The sequence below is a fragment of the Dermochelys coriacea genome, chromosome 13 (assembly GCF_009764565.3).
Source record: "Dermochelys coriacea isolate rDerCor1 chromosome 13, rDerCor1.pri.v4, whole genome shotgun sequence".
NCBI lineage: Eukaryota > Metazoa > Chordata > Testudines > Dermochelyidae > Dermochelys > Dermochelys coriacea.
In genome coordinates, this window is record NC_050080.1 from 31,964,140 (window position 1) to 31,987,980 (window position 23,841).

The 23,841-nt window shown below is 40.1% G+C and overlaps 2 protein-coding genes across 9 annotated transcripts in view; both read left to right on the top strand.

Annotated features, from left to right (window-relative positions):
• The window catches only part of CPNE1 (copine 1), an 88,959-nt gene that overhangs the window by 9,822 nt on the left and 55,296 nt on the right, over positions 1-23,841 (top strand). Inside the window, exon 1 of one of the 8 annotated variants that reach the window (XM_043496143.1) lies at positions 921-1,052. The exons of the other annotated variants lie outside the window; for them this stretch is intronic. The gene's annotated coding sequence lies outside the window, so the exon portion shown is untranslated. Of the gene's footprint in view, positions 1-920; positions 1,053-23,841 lie in introns of those variants that run through there. 8 annotated transcript variants of the gene reach the window in all.
• Positions 932-5,515, top strand: RBM12 (RNA binding motif protein 12). Its single transcript, XM_043496137.1, has one exon. It carries the CDS (start codon positions 932-934, stop codon positions 3,569-3,571), a length of 2,640 nt encoding a protein of 879 aa, XP_043352072.1. The 3' UTR covers positions 3,572-5,515.

Here is a 23,841-nt window from a genome sequence, read left to right on the forward strand (position 1 = left end):
AGTGAAAGTTGGGAAAATACTGTTTATAAACTAGTTTTAAATAATGGAGTTTGTAGTTCTGGGGCAAGTTCCATTAATAAAGTGTATCTGGAAGCATATTGTTTATATGGGGTAATGCTCAAACGTCCTATTAGGATTGGGATCCTATTGTGGTAGGTACTGCATTAACACAGAGGAAGATAGTCCTTGTCCCAAATAACTTAACCTCCCCTCTTGTTTTTGGGGTAGGGGGTGCTAAATGTGCAGTAAAGAGAAACAGTAAAAAGAAATTGAAAACTATGATTACAAATTTGACCAAGCTAAATTTAAGGCTATGATTGATTCCTACTAATTTCCTTTCCCTCTCTGTTTGTAAAGATTTTTGTAGTTAAGATCTGTGCAAAAGAGAAACTTATTAAACTTTTAAACTCTATTCAATAATATTGCACTTTTTCTGTTCAGTCAGAGCACGAGTCTTTTTAAGTATACAAAAGTGTCTTCTTGTTTCAGTAGTTTTCCAAGATTCAAGGTGTGCGGTACATTTTCTGCATGTGATCACTGAAGTTCAGTTGCTTAGCTGAAACATTAATTTTTTTGTACATTCCACTAAATATTGAACCATCTGAAGTAATAGTTCTGATTTAACCTCATTCTTGGTTTTTGTATTGACACTTATTTGGGTCTCAGGCTGTCTTTTTCCTTTAAAATCTTGATTTAACAGATTATTTTGCAATTTTTGGTGCAAACCTTGAGTTAATCTTGTGTTAATGTTTAATATTTTATTTGAATAAAAGTCTAGAACTTAAACATGCTTTAATTTTCAAGATGTCTTTAGGCGTGTGTAAACAATGTAGTAGATGGTGTCTGTAGGTAAATACGTGGTATCATAAACAGTAGTCTGACATAGCCGTTGCCTTTTCTCATCTGCAGGTGTGTGTTGTTTCAGCGCAGCATGGCTGTGGTCATCCGCTTGCAAGGTCTCCCGATTGTGGCGGGGACCATGGACATTCGCCACTTCTTCTCTGGATTGACCATTCCTGATGGGGGCGTGCATATTGTAGGGGGTGAACTGGGTGAGGCTTTCATCGTTTTTGCCACTGATGAAGATGCAAGGCTTGGTATGATGCGCACAGGTGGTACCATTAAAGGGTCAAAAGTAACGCTGTTGCTGAGCAGTAAAACTGAAATGCAAAACATGATAGAACTTAGTCGTAGGCGTTTCGAAACTGCCAATTTAGACATGCCACCAGCTAACGCTAGCAGGTCCGGACCACCGCCTAGTTCTGGAATGAGTAGTAGGGTAAACTTACCTACTACAGTACCTAATTTTAACAATCCTTCTCCTAGTGTAGTAACTGCAGCTACTTCTGTGCATGAAAGCAACAAAAACATACCCACATTCTCAACTGCAAGTATGGGAACTGCACCGCCAAATCTTGGAGCTACCTTTGGTAGCCCAACGTTTAGCTCAACTATACCTAGCACAGCATCCCCTATGAACACAGTACCACCTCCACCAATTCCTCCTATCCCATCTATGCCATCTTTGCCACCAATGCCTTCTATTCCCCCCATACCTGTCCCGCCTCCTGTACCTACGCTGCCCCCTGTTCCCCCTGTACCACCAATACCCCCTGTTCCTCCTGTACCACCAATGACACCAATGCCTCCCATGTCAGGAATGCCTCCTATGAATCCTCCACCTATAGCACCTTTACCTACTGGAATGAATGGATCTGGAACAGCAATGAGTATGAACAGTGGCTTGAATCCATTGTTTATGGGTCCTATGAATCCTGTAAATCCTATGCAGATGAATTCTCAAAGTGGTGTGAAACCTCATTCTATCAACCCAGATGACTTGTATGTCAGTGTTCATGGAATGCCCTTTTCTGCAACAGAATCTGATGTGAAAGACTTTTTCCATGGGCTCCGTGTGGATGCAGTACATATGCTGAAGGATCACGTAGGCCGAAATAATGGAAATGGACTAGTTAAGTTTTTCTCTCCTCAAGATACTTTTGAAGCACTGAAGCGAAACAGAATGCTGATGATTCAGCGCTATGTTGAAGTTAGTCCTGCAACAGAGAGACAGTGGGTATCTGCTGGAGGTCATATAACTTTCAAGCAAACCATGGGTCCTACTGGACAAACCCATCCTCCTCCGCAGACGCTTTCTAGGTCCAAATCTCCTAGTGGACAGAAAAGGTCACGGTCAAGATCTCCTCATGAGCAGGGTTTCTGTGTTTATTTGAAAGGTCTTCCCTTTGAATCAGAGAACAAACATGTGATAGATTTCTTTAAAAAATTAGATATTGTTGAAGATAGTATTTATATAGCTTATGGACCCAATGGGAAAGCAATTGGTGAAGGCTTTGTTGAGTTCAGGAATGAAGCTGACTACAAGGCAGCTTTGTGTCATCATAAACAGTACATAGGGAACCGTTTTATTCAAGTTCATCCCATAACCAAAAAGGGTATGTTAGAAAAGATAGACATGATTCGGAAAAGATTGCAGAATTTCAGCTATGACCAGAGAGAGGTCATGATGAATACTGAGGGAGAAACAGGCCCACCAAAGTTGTGTGCACATATATCAAATATTCCATACAATATTACAAAAATGGAAATCCTTCAGTTTCTAGAGGGACTGTCAGTAGAAGAAAACTCTGTACAAATTCTTGTTGATAACAATGGGCAAGGTTTAGGACAAGCACTGGTTCAGTTCAAAACAGAAGATGATGCTCGTAAGTCAGAGCGCCTGCACCGTAAAAAGCTGAATGGAAGAGATGTTATTTTACGTATTATCACCTTAGAAGAAATGAGAGAAATTGAGAGAAATCCACCATCCCAAGGGAAGAAGTTGCTGAAAATGCCAATGCAAGGGAATGCAGCAATGCCAGGAGTGCAAAATGCTGGTGGTGATGAGCATTCCTTTATGGGTGGTAACTCAAAAGATGCAAATACTGGCCCTCCATTTAATTTTCCCAGTAATTTTAGTGGGTCTAACACATTTGGTCCCCCTCTTCCACCACCAGGAATGGGTGGTTTTGGTGATTCTAGACCAGGAATGCCTTCAGTTGGAAGTAGTGGTTTACCTGGTGCTGGTATTGATGTCCCAGGTTTTGGGAGTGGTCCTAGTAATCTGAGTGGACCATCAAGTTTTGGAGGGGGACCTCAAAACTTTGGGAATGGGCCTGGTAATTTAGGTGGGCCTCCTAGCTTTGGTAGTGGCCCTCCTGGTATTGCAGGTGGTCTTGGACATTTAAGTGGACCTCCAGGGTTTGGACCTGGACCAGGAAACTTACATATTAGTGGACCCCCTGGTTTTGGAACAGGTTCTGGAAAGCCAGGACCAACTGTCATTAAAGTGCAAAACATGCCTTTTACGGTATCAGTGGATGAAATTTTGGATTTCTTTTATGGTTACCAAGTGATCCCAGGTTCTGTGTGTTTAAAGTACAATGAAAAAGGTATGCCCACAGGAGAAGCAATGGTTGCATTTGAGTCTCGTGATGAAGCAATGGCAGCTGTTGTTGATCTCAATGACAGACCTATAGGTTCAAGAAAAGTCAAACTTGTTTTAGGGTAGCTGTTCATATAAAATGTTTGTAGAATAGATATTCATAGTGCTGTGATTAATTCATCCAGATTGTTTTTATAGTATTTCCAGGGTAGAACCTGTGGATTGTTTAAACTGCAAACAAATTTGTTTTGATAAGGCAGAGCACTGGTTTAACCATTTACAGAAGAGTCACTGCAAGGATAAGTGTGCAGTGAATTTCCCAGTACGGCTGTGTGGAGAAGAGAGACAGATTCTTATTCACCAATAGAGAAAGTTTGCTAAAGCTGAATTGGCCACATGATGCTTATCAAGGAATCTAGATTGGTTTTATGTAGTTTTGGATAAGAGAAGTAGTTATGTATTAAGATGAAGTCAGTGAGTGGGTGCTATTGCAAGCCACTGTAAAACAAGATAGCTATTCCTAGATTTGGTTAAAAGCTGGCTGAATTTGCTTTGTTACAGGTCAAAGCTTTGTTTAAAATCCTGAATTTACTTTGCAACTGAATGAATTCTCAGTGTACACAGATTAACTGTTTTGTGTATGTACCTTTATTGTTTTTCAAAGGTTCTTGCTGTATGTGAACAGTCAAATTATGCACATGCTGATGTGTCTACCAAACTAATTCCTATGCATATGAGCAGAACTGTTCTGTAAAATTCAAGCTGTTCTTTGTGGAATAACATTTAGTTATTTTTATTGTTGCATTTAAAACTGTGCAGAATAAGACTTTTGCCACATAAGTGTAGGTATTACCTCAAATATATTGAGTTGACTGGTTACTTAAAAATGAAATATGAAGTTGATGCCATACAAGCAACAACTAGAAAACACTCATCATTGTTTAAGTAGCTTGATTTGTTAGGATTACATAAATCAGTTGGGATAGGATTTTCAGCACTAGTTTGGATATTTAATGTTGTTGTTCTCACATCTCTGGAACTTCTCACATGGAATGTCGCATTTAAGAGAACCAAAGTGATTTATATTACTAGAATATTGGAGTCCAGTTAAAGTTTTAAGAATAGTGTTAAACCTATGAAAGAAATTTTTGAAATTACCAGTGACTCTGAATATTGTTATGAGACACTTCAGAGACTAAATTTTATTTTCCCCAAAAAACTTGAATCTACTTTCATTGAGTTATTGTGTACTTTTTTCAATAAAGTTATGTTGTTTAATTCCATTTCTGTAAAGAATTGCCATTTTCTTTACTGTGCAGTAAAGCCTTTAATGGAGAATAGAGAATCAGAAAGCAATTTTACAGAAGAGTGAAAAATAGAACTCGCAGTTTGTCTACACTTAGCTTATAAAAAATTCAGACTCTTCTCTTGGTCTGAAAATCCCACTATTCCCTGCAAATCATTGTACTTAAACACAGCAGTCTATAAACTATTCTGTTTGTTGGTTGAAGAAAAATGGTGCCTTTTAGTGTTGCATATCATGGAACACTGAAGTATGTAGCCTGGCATAATTTAGAGGTGCAAGTGGCAACAGTTTTATTCATGTGGTGTATAGGAGAGATTTGAAAGCCTGTGCAACACTACATCCTGAGAGGATTTCACAGTACAGGAATTTTTGGAAGGATTGTATAAAGGTGTACTACAATAAAGAGGTGGTTGCATTACACAGATGCTTTTGTAATTCATGAGTATAATTTTTTTTTGACAGATCACTAGGTGGTGCTCTCTGACTTTGGAAAAGTGATGTGATTGTATATACTGTTTAAAATTAAGCCTCCTGTTAATAAAACTGTCTCTGAACATTCATGTTATGCATTTTAACAGTCTTTGGAGATATTGTTTCAACAGCAGATTTGTTTTCCTCTTTGAAAGGCTGAAAGTTCTGTTACTGATGTCAGAAAGATGGGATATTTGAATAGGAGACAAAATAAGTCTTTCAGTTTATTTTTTTTCACTTTTGCTCTGTTCTTAAAACAGTACATTTTTATTAAAATTTCATATTATATTGCAGTTATTTGGGTGCTGTTTCTTCATATTTCATACTAGAATAAAAATATTGAAAAGGAAACCCTGCCTTCATTGTTCACAGAATTAATTGAATTAAGAATTTATTAGTATGTGGCTTGCAGAAACTGGTGGTAACTGTATTTCAAGCTTGAATGAATCACAACAAAGCATTTCTTGTTGTGAAATGTAATTAAACTACTGCTATCTGGAATTCGATTCCTTGTATATCTCAGATTTAATACAGTGCTGTGCATCTTGCTCCTCTTGGTATTTGGGTGTGGGATTTTTGGTATACATTTCAAAATACTCTAGATATTGCTTTCACTGTGAAACATGCTTGTACACATGTTCCTTCAGACTTTCTAACAAGCTGCAGGTTTGTGTTGGAAATCTTTCATTTTCTGATTATTTTTAATTTTCTGTATGGTCTAAAGATTTGTAAAGCTGTTTCATAAGTTGTGCATTTGTAAATGCTTTAATTCTGTTTACAAAAATATATGTAAATGTGTTGTGTTTGAAAGAGGAACTTTCTAAAGAAGGGTTTGTTTTCTTTTCTGCATCTTGCCAAACAGCTGATATGCTCATTGTCCTTTAGTGTAATGGGTTAGTAAATATAACTATGTAAAATATATACTTGTAAGTAAATCTGTGGATTTCTCCATAAATATTAAGAAATCCTATTTGCCTAGAGAGTTTTGAGGTATATTTTGTATAAACATTGTAGTTGTGTACTTTTACAGTAGTTAAATATATTAATTTCTTAAAGCTAGTGTAAAGTATGCATTGGGCTAAAATTAGTTGAAAACATCAGTCATACACCACGTTGCCATAGCAACTTTTTCATGTTAGACAAACTGTCCTAAACTGTTAAAATCAAGGTAATGAAAATTTAGGATACCATTTATCCATAACTTAAACTTCATACAGAAAAAAATCTGAGCTTACAGGTGTCAGGTAGCTAGCAACAGTAAGACGTTGGTAGATGGTGGTGGCAGCCTAGCGGACGTTGGTTATTAACAGTAGGTGCTGCTTGTCAGTTACCTTGGCTAATTTGAAACTGTAAAAACAGAAGTTATTAGTCTGAAGGGTCTAAATATCTGTGTCCCTTCAACTTGTAAAATTATCACTCAAAAATTTATCATGTGTAAAAATATGGCAGTTGATGAGAAAATATGAATCTTGGGCTTATTAGTAAACAAGTTCAACAGTGTGTAATTATATTTTTGTTAACACCTTATTTAAAAAGAGGCTTATAATTGACAGGGAAGAATTGTTGCTAGCAGGTACCATGATATTAAATCTAAGGTTTTTTCTGTTTTTAAAGTAGTCTTATTTAATAAACATGTTAAAAAAAATAAAGCTGCTGCTTTTGATACTCCAGGAAAGAATGTTTCCTTGCACAACAAATCATATTTTGGGAAAGCTAAAACTTTTTATTAATAAAGGAATACTGTCATTTAAAAAATCTAAATATTAGTGATTGGGGTTCTGTTGGTTTAGAAAATTGAAGGTTATGTCCTTTACAGTAAAATAAGAGCAAGAGTATCCTTTTCATAATAGGTTTACACACACAAATGTCCATCCTCAGAGTTTATTTGGAGCAGGGAGGGATATGGGTAAACCAACAAGAGTTTATGCCAGATTACACTGAGCTCTTGAGTTAATTCCACAAATAGATCAAGAGTTTTGCTTTATTTTGATTGCAGTTTAGAACTCACCTGTGTTCTCTTAAGAACAAGTGAAAGAAATAAATCTTATCCAATAGCTGTTATGTATATTTCTGTGGGATTTTTTTTGTAGAATAGGGAATGGAGTTCTTAACAAAGAACAAGTTCATCTCAGTTACCATAATAAACACTTTTATTAATTCCATATCCATTCTGATTCGTTTGGTTTTAAATTCTGTGTTGGAGTTTCCTCTCAATTTCTTAAAGTTAACGATTGAAGTCCAGAATCAAAGGACTTCACTTTTTTATACAAATCTGGAATTTAGTGTAGGTGGACGTCTGCAGTCTTTGTCCTCTGCAGTAAGATTGCTTGATTCTAGTTAATTATTTTTAGTGAGATTCAGTAGCTGGACTAACATCTGGGAAACATTTATATTTAAACTCAAAAGATGCTGTCAAACTGAGATTTTTTTTTTAAATTGACTTCTTTCTAAAGTATTTGTTCACCCTTTAGATAACATGTACGTGATTTTAAAAACGGGTTTTCAGCTCTCCTCATTTATTAAAACGGAGCTTTCAGAATGAAAAGTGTGTGAGTCTGAGAACAAGCCGCCCCTCTCTCCCCTCCCCTTCAAGCTCCTGCCTGCTGCCTCTTCAGTTTGTTTAGCTGCTATTGGAAAACACTCTTGCAGGGCCTTGAAGAGTAGTGATGGGGACCTGATATGCACATAGCAGTGCTTGATGTCATACTAGTGCGTGAAAAGGGAGTACAACTAGCCATCAGCAGAACAGGGAAAGTGATTGTATTTTAAATGGTGTCATGCACAAAGTGAAACTTGAAATTTTTTTTCTAATTATTTCTAGTTATAAGACCTTTCCGTTTTAGGTAGGCACAAAATTGTAAGATAGTTTTCAAGTTATTTCCCTTTAAGGATTTTCCCTCAAAATGAAAAATCTTTATTAGTTGCTAGTATTCTCTCCATAAGTGAGTTTTGTGGCTCTTCTCCTGCACTGTTCCTTCCTGGTGTCTGCTCTGGTGAGTGTGCTGTAGATCCTTTCCATAGAGATGATTTTCCTGACTCAGTCGGTCTCAAGGGTTTATTTTTTCCCCCCCAATAGAAAAGGGCCTGAAATTTCCATGTTCTGGGGAATACTTCCCACCCGCTGCATCTGGATGTTCTTGTCTCAGGTCTTCCGTCATTTTGAGTCTGAATATTGAATTGTCTAGTAATTATAGTTTTATAAGCTTGCCTCTCCTTTGTTTTACTGCACTTCTCTCTCTCACTGCTCCAGAGTGTCTCAAGATATGGTTCATGTGCGTCAAAATGGATGGTTTAGCCTACACCCTTCATTTTCTACATTGGCAAAGTTGTCTCTGCAGGTTCCTGTATGTGGTGACCCTCAATTTTTTTTAATGGGCACAGTCCCAGTGGGACGATGTTGTGTACGTTTTTTTCTTTTGTAGGGGGGAGGGGAATGAAACAAGATAGTTATTTCTAGGGACCTTACAGCATGATAGATCTGAACTTTAAATTTGCTTGTTTTCTCTGCTTTCAAATTGTGGCATGTCCTCATGTTGTATATGAAATGGTCCTTTGCAAATGTAGTTCCCAGATGTTTCCCAAATGTACTAAAATAAGCTTGGGAGCCCAGTAAAAGATACTTCCTCTTAAGAAGATTGACTTGCACCAACTCAGTTTTTATAACCCTCCAGCTGAATACCCACTTGAAAGTGAAAAGATGGTTTTATGTTTCCCCCTTTGGAAACTTATTTTCCTCATTTCTTATTACCTATAAACTGCTGTGGCCTTTCCTCACTTCATCATTTGTATATTAGTTCACTATGGAGTTACTACAGCTCTGGGAATAGGGTTTAATGAGTATTCTCCTGGCTGACTCCAAGGCTGTGCAGCACAAAACTCTGCAATGAAGACAGTGGATGAAAAGTACAATTTTTCTAGCCTCTACAATAGGAGATGTGTAGGATCTGACATATAATGCAGTGAATACAGCAATCTTCTACCAAAGTACTCCTGCTTTTCACGCTTTGCCTTTTGGATCTATCACTATAAAATATATATATAAATGGTGATTTGAAAACTTCATGACACAGCTGTTCTCCACATCAGTAGAAACCCAAAATTCAACCAAAATTGAAGCTAGGTTTGGGTGGAAACAAAGTACAATCTAAGTCTATACTTTTTTAAAATAAAAACAAGACAAAACTTATTTGGCTAACTGCGTGAAATTTTGAACTGTTCCCGCCCCCGCCCCTTCCCAGTCAAAAATTCATAGGTTTTTGTCTAGCTTTCAGACACTTATAAGGCTCTCATCGTGATAATATCTTCTACTTGATCTTTTAACTTTCAATCAGGACTGTTCCATAATTGCTGAAATTTGCTCCAGAATCTAAGCTTTTATTTAAAAAAAGTTTCTAACTCTTGTGGATAGTTTAACTAAAGCAATGTTCCCTGCTTTGAAACAATACATATGAAGGGTGTGCAGTGCCCATATTCATTTCAGTGGGAGGTTTAACTCTGAAATGTAAAGATGACCACCTAACTGTCTTCATTATTTCACTGATTATTTTGGTAGAAACATCCAGATATTGTCTCTCATGATACCAGTGTGTTCCATTCTATACATTTGAGGTAGGCAAAAGCCACAACTGTGCCCCCTTCTGACAGTTATTACGGTGATATGCATTGGCAATTAAAAAAATCTGCTGCTGTACAATGAAAGCTGAATATCATTAATGCTGTCCCATCATGTTTTTAAAAAGCGGCTTTTTAGTTTATTTTCATAACTAATTTAATTTAATAAAATCTCCATTTTAAAATATAAATAAAACTGGCCTAGAATTTCCAGGCTACCATTCCAGCAGAATTTATGTTCAGTTTGCCATGGAATAAGTGGAGCCTTTCTTCTAGCAGTACATTTACTTAGAGCTTTTCATTTGAGGATCTTAATGTTTTACTGAGGTTGAGTAAGTACAGTAACTCCGCACTTAATGGTGTAGTTATGTTCCTGAAAAATACAACTTTAAGTGAAACGATTTTAAGCGAATCCAATTTCCCCATACGAATTAATGTAAATGGGGTGGGGGGGGTGTTTAGGTTCCAAGGAAAAAATTTTCACCAGACAAAAGACATTATATGTGGTTTGACTCTCAGCTGAGACTAGGTAAGTGAAAACCCTCTGGCCCCCGAATTCGGGTGAGGGCATGGGCCAACAACACCCCCACTCCTAGGCCTACAGAATCCTCCCCATGCAAGCTCTGCGGGTTTGGGCTCCACATGGGAGCTAGGCAGAGCAGGCAAGCGGCAGCACACAGAAAGTGACACTGCTGCACCCTTCCACAGCACCCAATGGGGATGTGTCTGCTAGCCTCTGAGCAGCAAATTACACAAATGCCTGCTCCAGTTAATGCCAGGGAGACCAGTCGTCTCCTAAGGGAACCAATCTGCCAGGTTGCATGGGGGACACAACGCAGAGGCACTGGGCCTCTAGATCCCTACACAGCTGGAGTCAGCCATAGGCTTTTGGGGCCACAGGCACCGACTTTTTAAACTGCCGGGAGGTGCTTGACCCCTGGCTCTACCCCAGGCCCTGCCCTCACCCCACCCCTTCCCCCAAGGCCCCACTCCATCTCTTCTGGCCTAGTTCTGCCCCCGAGCATGCCACGTCCTCACTCATCCCCCCTCTCTCCCAGTCTCCCTGCATGCCATGAAACAGCTGATTGAGGGAGAGGGGTGGGGCTGATCTGTGGGGCCTGCTGGCCTGGCCTGCGTTAGAACATCACACAACTTTAAACAAGCATGTTATCTAATAGAACAGCAACTTAATAACGAAACAACTTTAACCAGGATGACTTTAAGTGAAGAGTTACTGTATTTATGAGTCTGCTTCAAAAATAAAGCCAGGTGGAGGAGGCTGACTTGAGCTATTGACACTTTCTCAAGTCAGTGGCAGATTAGGGAATTGAATGCTTTTGTCTTCAAGTTGATGGTATTGGTTAAAGGGACACTGTCTGGTCAAGTTTAGTCCCAAATTTAGGCTTTCTTCATACAAGCTTTAACAAGATTCGTAGAGATGTTAATATATTTTTGTAAAAACAGAATGGAATTTTCTTTAAATATAAACATAGCCCTGCAATTTATACAATCTAAATATTGCAGCATTGAGCAAGTGAATGAGAACTAGAAAGCAAAACAGACAAAAGTGGAAAGACTAGTTAATATGGCTGCTGTTTAACATAGTAATCCAAAATGTAAAAGTGTACGCTCTGTAAATCCCACATGGTCTGTTTTTCATGAGACTTCATCATTGGCCTAAATCTGTTTCCATTAAGTAAAAGATAAAATATATTGATTTCAGGGGGAGCAGTTAAGCCAATGCTGAGCACTTTTGAAAATCCTTCCCTAGATGTTGTTTGTTCTTAAAGATTAACACAATTTGATTTTTTTTAAGAATCGTCAACATCATTTCCCCTTACTCTATTTTGTCCAAGGTCAAACACAGTTTGTGTATTAAAAAAATATTGTAGGGAAACTTGCCACACTGACTAGTATTATATTTAAATAAAAAGACTTTAAAGCATATATCTAAAAGTGTACCTTTTGGAGTTCGTAGAAATGTCCCCTCTTAAATTTAATACCTGAAATTTGGTCCTAATTCCCCTCTTTGCTGGAGAACATTGGCACGATCTCTGGCAGATTTGAATGTCACAAACACATTTAAACTGAGGAGCAATTCTCTTTACTCACAACTGAGGCAGATGGGCATGCTCATTCTTAAGGAGGGAGAGACATAATTTGTGACATCACTCTTCGTTCCCTTAACAAAGAGGCTGGTTTTTGGAGACTGGGTACTTTTTTCTTAAGATAGCTGTCATTTTTTGCTCTAAGGTCAGAGTTTTCATTTTAGAATAATTTAAGTCTGTAGTCCTTATGGCTGCGAAGACTACTTCAAACTGAACCAAGAGTAGAATTTGTCATTACTAGAAAAGTGCATCTGTTTAACTCGATTGAATCAAACTGATGCAGAAACTGACAAATTTATTTAACCTTTGTTTATACAAAGTCAGTGATGTACTGATTTGCAGGCAATGTGAGAGAGCTCCAAAAGATGTGAACTGCCCCATTCATCTCAGTGGGGTGATTAATTTTGAAAGTAAGGATATTTCAACATTAATTCTTTCCCTGGTGTCAGAATGCACGAAAGGAATAGGGTGATTGTATCATGAAGTCCTGCACAGACCACTGAGTGGGATCTCATTTTAGTGTCTTGAAGGGGTGGAACTCGGGAGAGTACGACTTCGTCTCCCTCCTGTTTGGTTCATGAAAGCAAAACGAGGACCGGATATTTCAAACAATTAAAAAAACTGTAAGAACAAAAACAGTAGTTGATTTACATTTTACCTTCTTGAAACATTAAAGTTATTCCAAATCTTGATGCTCCTGTATAATGGAAGAATACAGTTATGAGGGGCATACTGGTGGAGAAAAGGCATTGGCATAAACAGTAATTGCTGTTAAAATACAGTACCTGCCCAGTGTTTTGCCTGGCTTTATGAGGTGGTGTGGCATCTCCTTTCCTGTACCTATACTTTTCATTAATGTGTAGTCCAATGGGTCTCTCTGATCCCTGTTGCTACTATAATACCAGTAATAAGCCAAAGATTTTTCTACTGTGCAAGAACTATATCTTTTGTACCTTTATAAATATTAAACTTTACTCACCCAAACTTAGCTTGATTTTTCTTCCTCAGTGAACACCAAATGAAAAGATATGTTCACCATCATGGAGTTATCAGTCTAACGAATTAAACATTTTATATTCGTCATAGAATATCAGGGTTGGAATGGACCTCAGGAAGTAATCTAGTCCAACCCCCTGTTCAAAGCAGGACCAATCCCCAACTAAATAAGGGATATTTAGAGATACTGGGATATTTCACCTTATTGTGAGACTAGCTAGTATTACTCTAAGTAGATGCAGTGACACATACTATTTGTTAGGGCTAAATGGAGCAAAGACCCATCAATAATGTCACAACTAGGTGCAGTACCTGCCACTACTGGGGGGATACTCCTATCCCTGCAAAACGCCTTCAGTTTAGGGGGAAGGAATTCATTAGAAAATACAGGTTTTCTCTGACAATATGCTGCAGAGAACTGGGCTGTCGGCAGCCATATGCACCCCCTGGAATCCTTGCAGCATGTGGGCTGTAAGTAGAGGAAGGAGTAGTTAGCACAGGGAGCACTAGCCTTTGGGCTAGCCTGATTCTGAGACAGGAGGGGAGTGGGTTGTGTTTTTGTGTGTGTGTGTGTGTGTGTGTGTGTGTAGAGTGAATGAGGTGGTAGGTTAACTGGTGTGTGGGGGGAGGAGAGGTAAACTGGACAGAGAGATTGGAACTAGAAGAGAACAGCGAAGGGGGGAGACAGGTAAATACTGTAATTCTCCCATCTTGCCCTTTATTATAAAGTGTCCCTTTTTTTCATTCTGAATGGGGGAGAATGAAGAAGACAACTTCCCAATAACCTTTTGTCCTCCACCAAAATTCTTCCCCGTGACCCTTTCCCCCTCCATAGTGTCAGCTTTTCACTTTGAAAATATGATCAACCTACAAGGGGTTGGAGTATGTAGATGGCTATTAGTGAGACACCCTCACTAATTTCATAACTGGGCAGACATCAGAGAACTCCAGTATATCTCAAAATATTCTAAAGGAATGGATTCTGGACCTCTAAAGTCATGTGTCTCAATCATTTTTAGAACAGTGTAGGACAGAAGTACGTGGCCAGAATGTCACACCACAGTTAGCGCTTAATAGCAGTTTATCACTGATGTTATTGCCAAGGTTAATCCCGCAGTTGATTGTCTTAATTAGCATCACTACAAATCTTTTGCAGACTGGGTGCTGCTGATGGACCTCATATGAAAGACTCTGTCTTGCGTAAGAAGTCACTAAAATGGTATTCATGCTGTTTTTATAGCATACCCCACCATGAGACAGATGTATGGTCCCATTAGTTCCTGCCTTGAAACATGTACAGTATAAAGCCATGAATATGGACAATGCAGAACAAACACAGAATGATGTATGATCAACTGGAATGCTTCATTAAAAGGATGGCTTTTTTTTTAAGAGGGTTTATTAAAGAGATGGGGTGTGTTTGGCATACATTTATTTGAGGCTGTTTCAGGCACAAAAGGTGGCATGAAGAATGTGACAGAAATTGTGGGGCAGAGAGAATATGGTAAGGGTGGGGGGAGGGATAGTAGGAGTAGAGTTCTTGAAGGGCTTTGTAAATGAAGTGAAGATTCGGTTCCATAAGGAAAGAGGGGAAGCCAAACCAGATATTTTAGAAAAGGGGGGATGGGAATAGGGAAGGTTTGTGTGCAAACAAAGGAAGAACTGCATTTGGGAAGAGAGCAAGTTGCCGTGGGTAAGGCAGGAAATTGCCAGAGGAGGATTAATATGGCCAAAAAGACTGAAAGGAAGAACACTGGAAATGTAGAACCTCCACCAATGGGATTTGTCATGGGTGTGAATGTGATTGGAGAAAAATCAAGATTGTGAACCTGGGTGACTGTAAGGTTGATGTTAATAGAGAATGGGGAGAGGAAAGAATATCTGATTCTGACATTGAGTTTAAAATGGCAGTGATGCTCTCCAGGAGAAGGTACTGGAGATGCACTTATAGGTGCAGGACTGCATAGAAGGTGAGCAGCTGTGATGGAACATGTATTTGTAGTTAGCATCAAGGTAATAGTTGAACTCATGGCAGTAGATGAAATCACCTAGACTATAGAAGGAAAAGACGACAGAACACACTATTCTCCTTTCCTGTTTTGAGAGTATAAGAAAGGAGAATAGAGCCTTGGGAAAGAAAAGCGAGAGTAGTCAGAAATATGAGTGCCAAGACACATTTTCTCAGAAAAGCAAGGAGATGTGTAGAGGAAAAGCCTTTGTTAAAGGCAGTAAATGATTCCAGAAGCATGAGGACAGAGAAGGGCTGTTAGACTTGACCAGGTGGAGGTCAGAAGTAACTTTAGCAACAGTGATTTCAGAAGAATGAATTAGGTGAAAGGCAGACTGCAGAGTTGACTAGAGAGAGAAATTTGAAGAGCGACCTCATTCCATGTTTGCTCAAGCTGTCATAATTAAACCGCCCCAATGAGCGGCGGGAGAGCATCTCCTGCTGACATAGTGCTGTCCACACTGCCGCTTTTGTTATTGAAACTCCTCTTGTTCAGTTTTTTTCCCCCCACACCTCTGACCAACAAAAGTTTTACCAACAGAAGTGCTAGTGTAGACATAGCCTAAGTTTCTCATCTGTGAAATAGGGATAATACTTTCTTTTGCTCACCTTTTGTCTGTTTTGTCTGTTTAGATTGAAACTCTTTGGGGAAGGGACTGTCCCTTACGACATGCCTAGAACAGTGGTGCTACTGTAATACAAATAAGGGCTACCTTCTCTGGGTCTGTGTTCAATTAGCTGCAGAAAAATTAAATTTATATGCTTAAAGCTGCCCTTGATCATATGGATGTCAGATTCCCCAGGTTACACCAATTATAATTCATGTAAAAAGAAAAGGAGTACTTGTGGCACTCCTTTTCTTTTTGCGAATACAGACTAACACGGCTGCTACTCTGAAACCTATAATTCATGTGGTTTCAATGCTTTTACTCACTCATAGTTACTAAAACTAATGGGTCCATTATGGCAATGTGCAAACTACAGGTATTCAAAATACAGGGGATTCTGCTTAATAATCCAGATAGTAACAGCTTTCGGTTAATAAAAATATTTTGCATGGAACAGATACTGTCCAATTGACTATAATGTTAATTGATCTGGATATTAGCAATAGGCATATTGGCTACTAATTTGTTTTATGGAAAGCCTGGCCTGCAGGTAGATTTGGGGGGCTGGGCCGAGCATCAGCTGCAAACTGGTTTGCGGGGCTGCAGACAGGGAAGCGCTGGGGGGTGCATGATGCCTCTCCCTGCACTCTCCAGGCAGAGAGCCAAGGTTCAGCACATCCCATCACTGCCTTTCCTGTCTGTAGCCCTGCAAACCTGCCTGTGGCTGTGGCTTTCTATGGGGAACAGGGATGCTGGGATGTGCAGAGCCTGGGTCCCTGGTGTCAGAATAGGTTGCAACCCAGAGAGCACAGGGAGTGGTACAGTACAGCCCTGTATTCCCTCAACCCCCCACCACCACCTTTTGGAAAGCCACAACATCTGGGTAGTGGCCTGCTCCCTGCCACTGCCCACAGCCTACCTTGGGGCCCAGTATGGGCACATCCCAGCACTTCCATCCCTGGCTGCAGCCTGGCAAACCTGCCTTTAGCTTATTGGCCACTGTCAGATAATGGCAACTTTTTTTTGTCCACCAAGAGGTTGCTAATAAGCAGAATCTACTGGACTATCAAAATTTAACTGCATGCACATAGAAGCTTTTAACCATCAGGCCACCCTGACCCTCAGGATCTATTACTGTAGGTGAAAATACTGCTGTGCAGGGCTGCACTAATAAAATGTAGGGTTTCCACAATGCACGTAGTCAAAGCAAGTCTACTATATGCAGCAAATCATAAGCTAGGGCTTGCTATAGATACTAATGAATGGCCCAAGTGCAGATATTGCTCATCCCTAAAAAGCTATTCTCTGTTGGCTTGAAGGATTGAGTAATGACCAGGAACAAAACAGTTTACAGATGCACACTGCAACTGTCTACACTGCAATTAGACACCCGTAACTGACTTGTGCCAGAATATTCTGGCTTGTGGGGGTTGGGCTAAGGGGATGTTTAACTGTGGTGTAGACATTCAGGCTCACACTAGAGCCTGGGTTCTAGGAACCTGCAAGGTGTGAGGGTCCCAGAGCTTGGGCTGCAGCCCAAGCCTGAACCTTTACACCACAATTAACCCCTTAGCTTGAGATCCATGAGCCAGAGTCAGCTGGCTCGAGCCAGCCATGAGTATCTAATTGCAGTGTAGAGATATCCAGTGAGTGCTCAAGAGCAGACTATGCTAGTGGAGGACTAGACTACTGCTAATCTGTGATCAGATGTGGATTTCAAACCAGTTGGTCATTATCCATATTATTTAGGTATTAGAATCATAACAGGAACATCTTGAATTTAATTGAGAGAATAAAACCGAATCCTGAAAATTGGGACAGCCATGTTTTAGAATAACCAAATTTTGAAGACTTTAGCTGCCTGTGAACAAGTAGTTTCTAGCTGGTATGATTGTGAAGAATACTTTCAAAACATGAAAGAAGTGTAACTGAACCAGTGAAGTCTGCCTGAGTCAGAAGACAACCTGAAACAATATCTAAGTTGCAAACTGCTCCATTCATTTCAATGGATGTTAACTCAGGTACGAATGATAAAACTTTAAATGTCAACATGTTAACTATTTTACTGCTCCTTTAAGAAGTATGCTATATTGAAGGGCTACACCAGTCATTCTCAAACATTTGGGGTGTAATTACTGGGGTGTCTAAAGGACTAGTGGGGGTGTTGCAGATATATAAATTGAGTAGGCCTTTAACAACATATGGTGGCATTGGAGGAGGGTGAGAGGTAGCTATTAGTTTCATTTTTCTGAAGTGGGACTCTTCTTTCATGAACTTGGGGAAATGCTGTATTAAAAGAAAGGAAGAAGGAACAATTGAAGGCTCGCTAATGTTTTTACCAAGTAATCTCAGTTTCACTTGTGAAATTATCAGACTCTTCATTATGGCTTTAAGTTTGAATATCATAAATGAGGACTGCCTCTTCACTTTAGCTTAGAGTCAATTATGAAATCCCTCAAGGTCAATTTATACATTATTGAACAAATATAACCATTTTGTCACTTGGCCATTTATAATAGAGCAAATTGAATTTTCTAATGGTATTTGAGTTTAGGGGTTCTTCACATTGAAATAAGAGAGAGAGTAAGCTGATCAGGATATCTGAGAAACCATGAGGTAAATTAAAATTAGAAACATGAACCGGATATATACAGAGAAGAGGAGAGAAAACAGAATTAGGATACAGTGCTCCATTTTCTAACTGGAGGAGGAAAAATAAGTCTGTAACTACTTTGGCCTTGTCTAAACTAGGATTTTACAGTGTGATGGAATCAATTGGGGAACACACTCTAACAAAGATATTTGAGAAGTGTAGTGTAGATAGACAAGGCTGTCTTTGACATGTTCTAAGATAACTGGGTAGAGCCTAGGCTCCTTCCTAGGTTTTTAACTTGTATGTTAAAGGCAACGTGCCTTGTCTACACTACACTTTTCAAATGTTCATGTTAATGCATTCTAGCACACCTAGCCATGGCTTAACTAGGATAAAAGGTACAACATTTAGACCTGATCTACACTAGAAAATGAGGTCAGTTTAACTATGTTGTGCAGGGGTGTGAAAAATCCACACCTCGGAGCAGTGTAGTTAAGTCGACCTAAGTCAATGTTTAGACTGTACTAGGTTGATGGAAGCATTCGCCTCTCTAGGAGGTGGATTACCTATCACGGAAGAATCCTTCCTGCCAGCATAGGTAGTGTCTATGCTGAAGCACTAAAGCAGCACATCTGCTGTAGCGTTTTAAGTGTAGACATAACCTCAGTCTATGTAAACCAGATACAGTGGATATGAGAACTGTATTCCTGTGTCATTTACAGGCTTTTAGATTACAGCACTTTAAATGGGGAACAGGTGACTTGGAATTGGTAGGTATTGAGGGGAGAACTAATATGGGAAAAATATCTCCCATCTGGAATCTTTGCCTGTTTCTAGAACCAAACCTTTTTACAGGTTCTTGGATATTTTTTCATTATTCATTTTCACATGCCTGTCTGCTACAGTTTCCAGTCAGAACTTGTGCCAGAAATGCTGATATCTCTCAAACTTCATATTTCTAGCTTTCCTGAAAACAGGAAGTATGAGTAAGCTCAAGAGCCTGTTCTCATGAAATTTCCAGCCAAAATTTTCAGTCCAATATGGTTTAGAAAGGCATTCAAATTTTTAGGTGCTTTTTCAGATCTTCTGCAAACTCTATTCTCTCTTGAGTTTTCCCTGGCACTAGTGGTAATGATACACAGCCTTTCACCTCTGGCCTTAGGTTCACATTTATTCCAAGTCATCATAGACTAAAATGTTTACTATCTGATGTCTGTCCTTTGGCCTTTGAAAAATGGAATCTGTTTGATTTCTTGTGCGCAGGACTTTGCCTATCAAAACCCTCTTTGCATGCTCAGCATTGAAACCAAGGTTATTGTGTGGGCTACAGAAACTTGATTCTCCTCTTGCCCCTAAATGTGATTATTCCTGGTCAGGGCTGTGTCAGGTTGCTAGGGAATGGTATATGGAACCTTTTGCTACTGCTGCTATTCTGCTGTTCTGTATACAAGAAGAAGTCTTCAATCTGACGCTTTCAATAGCACTCCATTTACCAAACCTACAAGGGCATTGAGAAATTTGGTCTCCTGACTGGTCAGTTAAACCAAGTGCACTGATGTATTTTGAAGTGAAGTGCAATACACAAGTATCAATTTACCATCAGACTACATGACTTCCTTGGGCAATTTTCATAACACCGTCTATCTTTGAGACTGTTTTGTGGCTGCCAAAGAACAGCAGGGTAGTAGATCTCAATCTTTTGGGGATGGAAAGGCTGAAAAATCATCTCTTCCCACCATATTCCACAATCCTCAGCTGCAGGACCCATGGTGTGTTATGGAATTGGGGTAGGGAGGGGCTAGTGGTGCTGGGAGGAGGCTATATAACCCACCACCCACAATCAGATTTCATAGGCTCTGATGCTTAGTTCTCTATTAAGAGTGTGTAAACCTTTTCCTTCTTAAGACTTGCCAGTGACTCATGTCCTGGAAACTCTTGGTGCATTTAGTGACATGAATATAGCTACACTTGGGATTGGTACTACACTGGGTTCAAAAAGGTGCCAGCAGTGTGGTCGTACTTTGAACAGCAGTAATAAGACTTGACTCCTAAATTCAGAAAATGCTGATGTCACTCCTCCCCCCAATATAATATTCATAAAGCTAGAACATGTGAATGTTACAGGATGAACTTTGAAAAGTCGACTGGCAATCTGGCAAAGTTCTACAATGTATGATAACTAGGGATAAGAAGTTTAATCTTAAAAAAAAAAAAAAAAGGTCATAAGATAGGAGTCATGGGATTAAACTGAGCGAAGGAAAATAAAAGGAGAATACAAGAGGAAAAAGCCTGACAGATCAATTGAACTGGAATAGTCTCCTGTGAGGTATGATGGAAGCTCTACTTCCTGAGTTGTTTGAAACTGGGCAGGACAAAGCAGTGAAGAGTGTGCTGTTGGGAAAAAGCCAATATTGCCAGAGAGATGGCATTTCTGTCATTCTGTACATTTAGATACAAATGATATAATAGTTGTAACATTTTCTGTATAACAATTGGGTAAGACAGCCATGTGATATAGTCCAGGAGCCTGATATGCTCCATGGGACTAAGTTCTACAGCGTGAGCTCCTAAACTCTGTGACAAGAACCCCTAAATTGGGCAGTAACATTTAACTTACTTTATTTCTATGAAGAAACCTTAATTTCCAGCTCCATTAAAACATGCACAGCTGTGGCTCACATTTGAAAATTCTCTTTGACATATCATTTATCAATGATAATTTTTTGATCATGTGTTTCTGATGTGTTCTCATGGTGGCCTCACTCCCTGGAGTTTGGTGACTATGCTGATGTCCAGATGATTAGGTTTAGAACCTCCTCCCCGCCCCCAATCTGCATGAGGGGAAGGGAAGTGTATAGCCAGCCTATGCGGTCCAGTTCCTTAGCTATGAGTTAGACTCCAACTCTGGTTCTTGCACTGTTCCAGGGAGCAAAAGGGTCAAGGATCATTCATTATAATAGAATTAACTCCTCTTTGAGGGGAAAGCTGAAGCGTGAAAGGCAGCAGTAGACTGATGTTAGCATGGCAGAGACATAAGAACATAAGAATGGACATAATGGTTCAGATCAATGGTCCATATAGCCAAGTATCCTGTTTTCTGACAATGGCTGGTGCCAGATGCTTCAGAGGGAGTGAACAGAACAGGGCAATTTATCAAGTGATCTGTTGTCCAGTCCCATCTTTTAGTAGTCAAATGTTTAGGAACACTCAGAGCATGGGGTTGTGTCACTCACTATATTGGCTAATAGCCGTTGATGGACCTATCCTCCCTGAGTTTAGGATTGATACTTAGGAGAATGCCAGAATCCCCAAGGCTCTGACTGAGATGAGTGGGATAGTTCAAATCTCTCAGAGCTCCAAGCTCTCTGCAGACACAGGCAGGCACCACTTCATTGGTTTACATTTTAAAACATCAAGTTTATTTTCATAACTATAAGGGCTAGAAGAATATTTTTTTTAAAAAAATGAAAGCTAAGATTTGGTAGCAAGGAGCAGTTGCAGAATTATGCAATTGTGTGGGGCCCTGGATATAGTATACAAATTAACTTCACCCAGAAAATTGATTGTTTCAGTAGCAGAGTTGCAGTGTTATAAATGAAGTGTCCCTTTATATCAAAGAAATCAATTTCTTTTGCATAGAAACAAGTAGTGTTGAAGAATCCAGAATCTTCTGGAACGCTGTATCAGACTCATAATGCGTTAGACAACTCTTTAATGCAGTGCGTAAGAAATGCATGTTCAAGGGTTGCTTCTCTGTACTTTTCCAAAAACATTTTGAGAGTTTGTTTTTTTTATAAAACTTGATTGCCAAGTCACCTCAGTTGGAATGTTTCCAAGTTACTGGTATGCGTCCAATTCAGTGTGGCAATCGTTTGGCATGCTTGAGTTGGCTTGGATCTATGAACTGAGACTAGCTTCTTGTGCACAGTAGCCACACTCTTGGAATTGGATATCTTCCTTCCAAGGGAGGATGGCATCAGGAGGAAATGTTCACAGATAAATTAATGCATTCTTCGAGTGGTTGCACATGTGTATTCCACTCCTGGTGTCTGTGCACCCAGCGTATATCCGTCAGAAATGTTTTTCCTCAGAGGTACCTATTGGACACTTCGAGCTCCCTCTGCTTCCACATGCCACTGTATGCAGGTATGAGCACAGAGCTGTCCTTAGTCCCTCTCATTTTGTTCTTACTGGGACAGTTGTTGGAACTCTTTTCTATACCAGAACAGTTTGGGTCTCAGCCTTTGTGTGAACATAGTGTGCGTGTATATAGTTAGTCTAGTTCTTAGTCTTGCTGGGATAGTGAGTTTTAGTTCTCTTAATTTAAAAAAAAAAGTTTTTTTGAACGTTTCCCCATTTGGAGTTTTTTCTAGATACGGTACTGAGTTGTGCCCCAGTCACTGGGTTTCAAGCTGTAGGCTTCTTGCTCCTGGCCTATGCCAGTGAGCAACCCACATAATAGCTGCTTGAAGTGCTTGGCAGCGGCATATGTGAAGGACCAGTGCCCAATTTGCAAGGAATTCAAGCCTAGGACAAAGAAGGCTAGTGAGGCTAGGCTGTTGGAGGCAGCGCTCAGGCCACTGTTAGCGCTGTCTTGGGGCTCTCCCAATCTGACTTGGTGCTGAGTGCTGCAGCTTCAGTGAGGAGCACACCTCTGGAGTTAGCAGAAGCCCAGCATCATTCTCTCTTGCCTGTACCCAGGAAGAAATACAAATCTTCCAGAGAAGGTTTCCCCCCATTCTGAATTTGGGAAGAGGGTCAAGAAGCCGTTGACACAAGGTTGGCACAGTTGGCCCTGGTGCTAGAGGGGACTCTGAGCCTGGTGCCAGAAGTGGCAGGGTCAATTTCTTCTGCACCACAAGAGACTATCTTGGTGTGACTACCCGAGAGGCATTTGCAGCAGCAAGAAACCTGCTTTGCCTCTCAGTGCATGGCGTCTCCATCCTTACAAGAGTCCAGTCCCCCCACACCACTGCCAGAGATTCAATCTCCAGCACTGCTGTTGCTTGCTTCCCGGGGGAAGCCTGCCACAATGGCATTACTCCGTGCATCGCCTGGCTCCCAGCACTCAGCCCCGGGACCAATGGGATCAGCTCCACCATAATCAGAAGAATGGAAATCCTCCTAGTTGGATTAGAGGTGGGGTTGTATGTAACTCAAACACAAAGCAGCACCTCCCAGTCTCTGCTCAGAGCCTCTCTTCCTGCTGACCACTGCTACACTTCAGTGGAAACTCCCACTGGAATGTGACCAGGATAGTGAGGCCCTGCTCTGCATCAGTGGCCCTTTTGTAACCCTGGGGGGTTTCCCCCACTTCCAGATCTTCCCCCACACCATGCATATCAGTGCCCTTCTCTAGAAGGGAGAGTCTATGTACTGAATGGCTCAAACCCCAGACTGTGGTACTGGGCCTGGTACAGTATCAGGTGGAGGTGCCAGAGCAACAGGCAGTAGAGAAGATTATACCCCCTCCAGTCTTGCTTCCTCTTTGCCCTCAGCAGATGAAGCCATTTCATCTAGCACACTTCACCTCCTCCTGATTTTAAAGTTTTGTCAGGAGTTGCTCAAGAGAGTGGCTGCAGAATTAGGTTTACAGTTCAAAGGGGTCAGAGTATCTTCACATCATCGGGTTGACATTTTATCAATGGTGGATCCCTGCAGGGTATCTCTGCCAATTAATGAGGTGATACTAGAG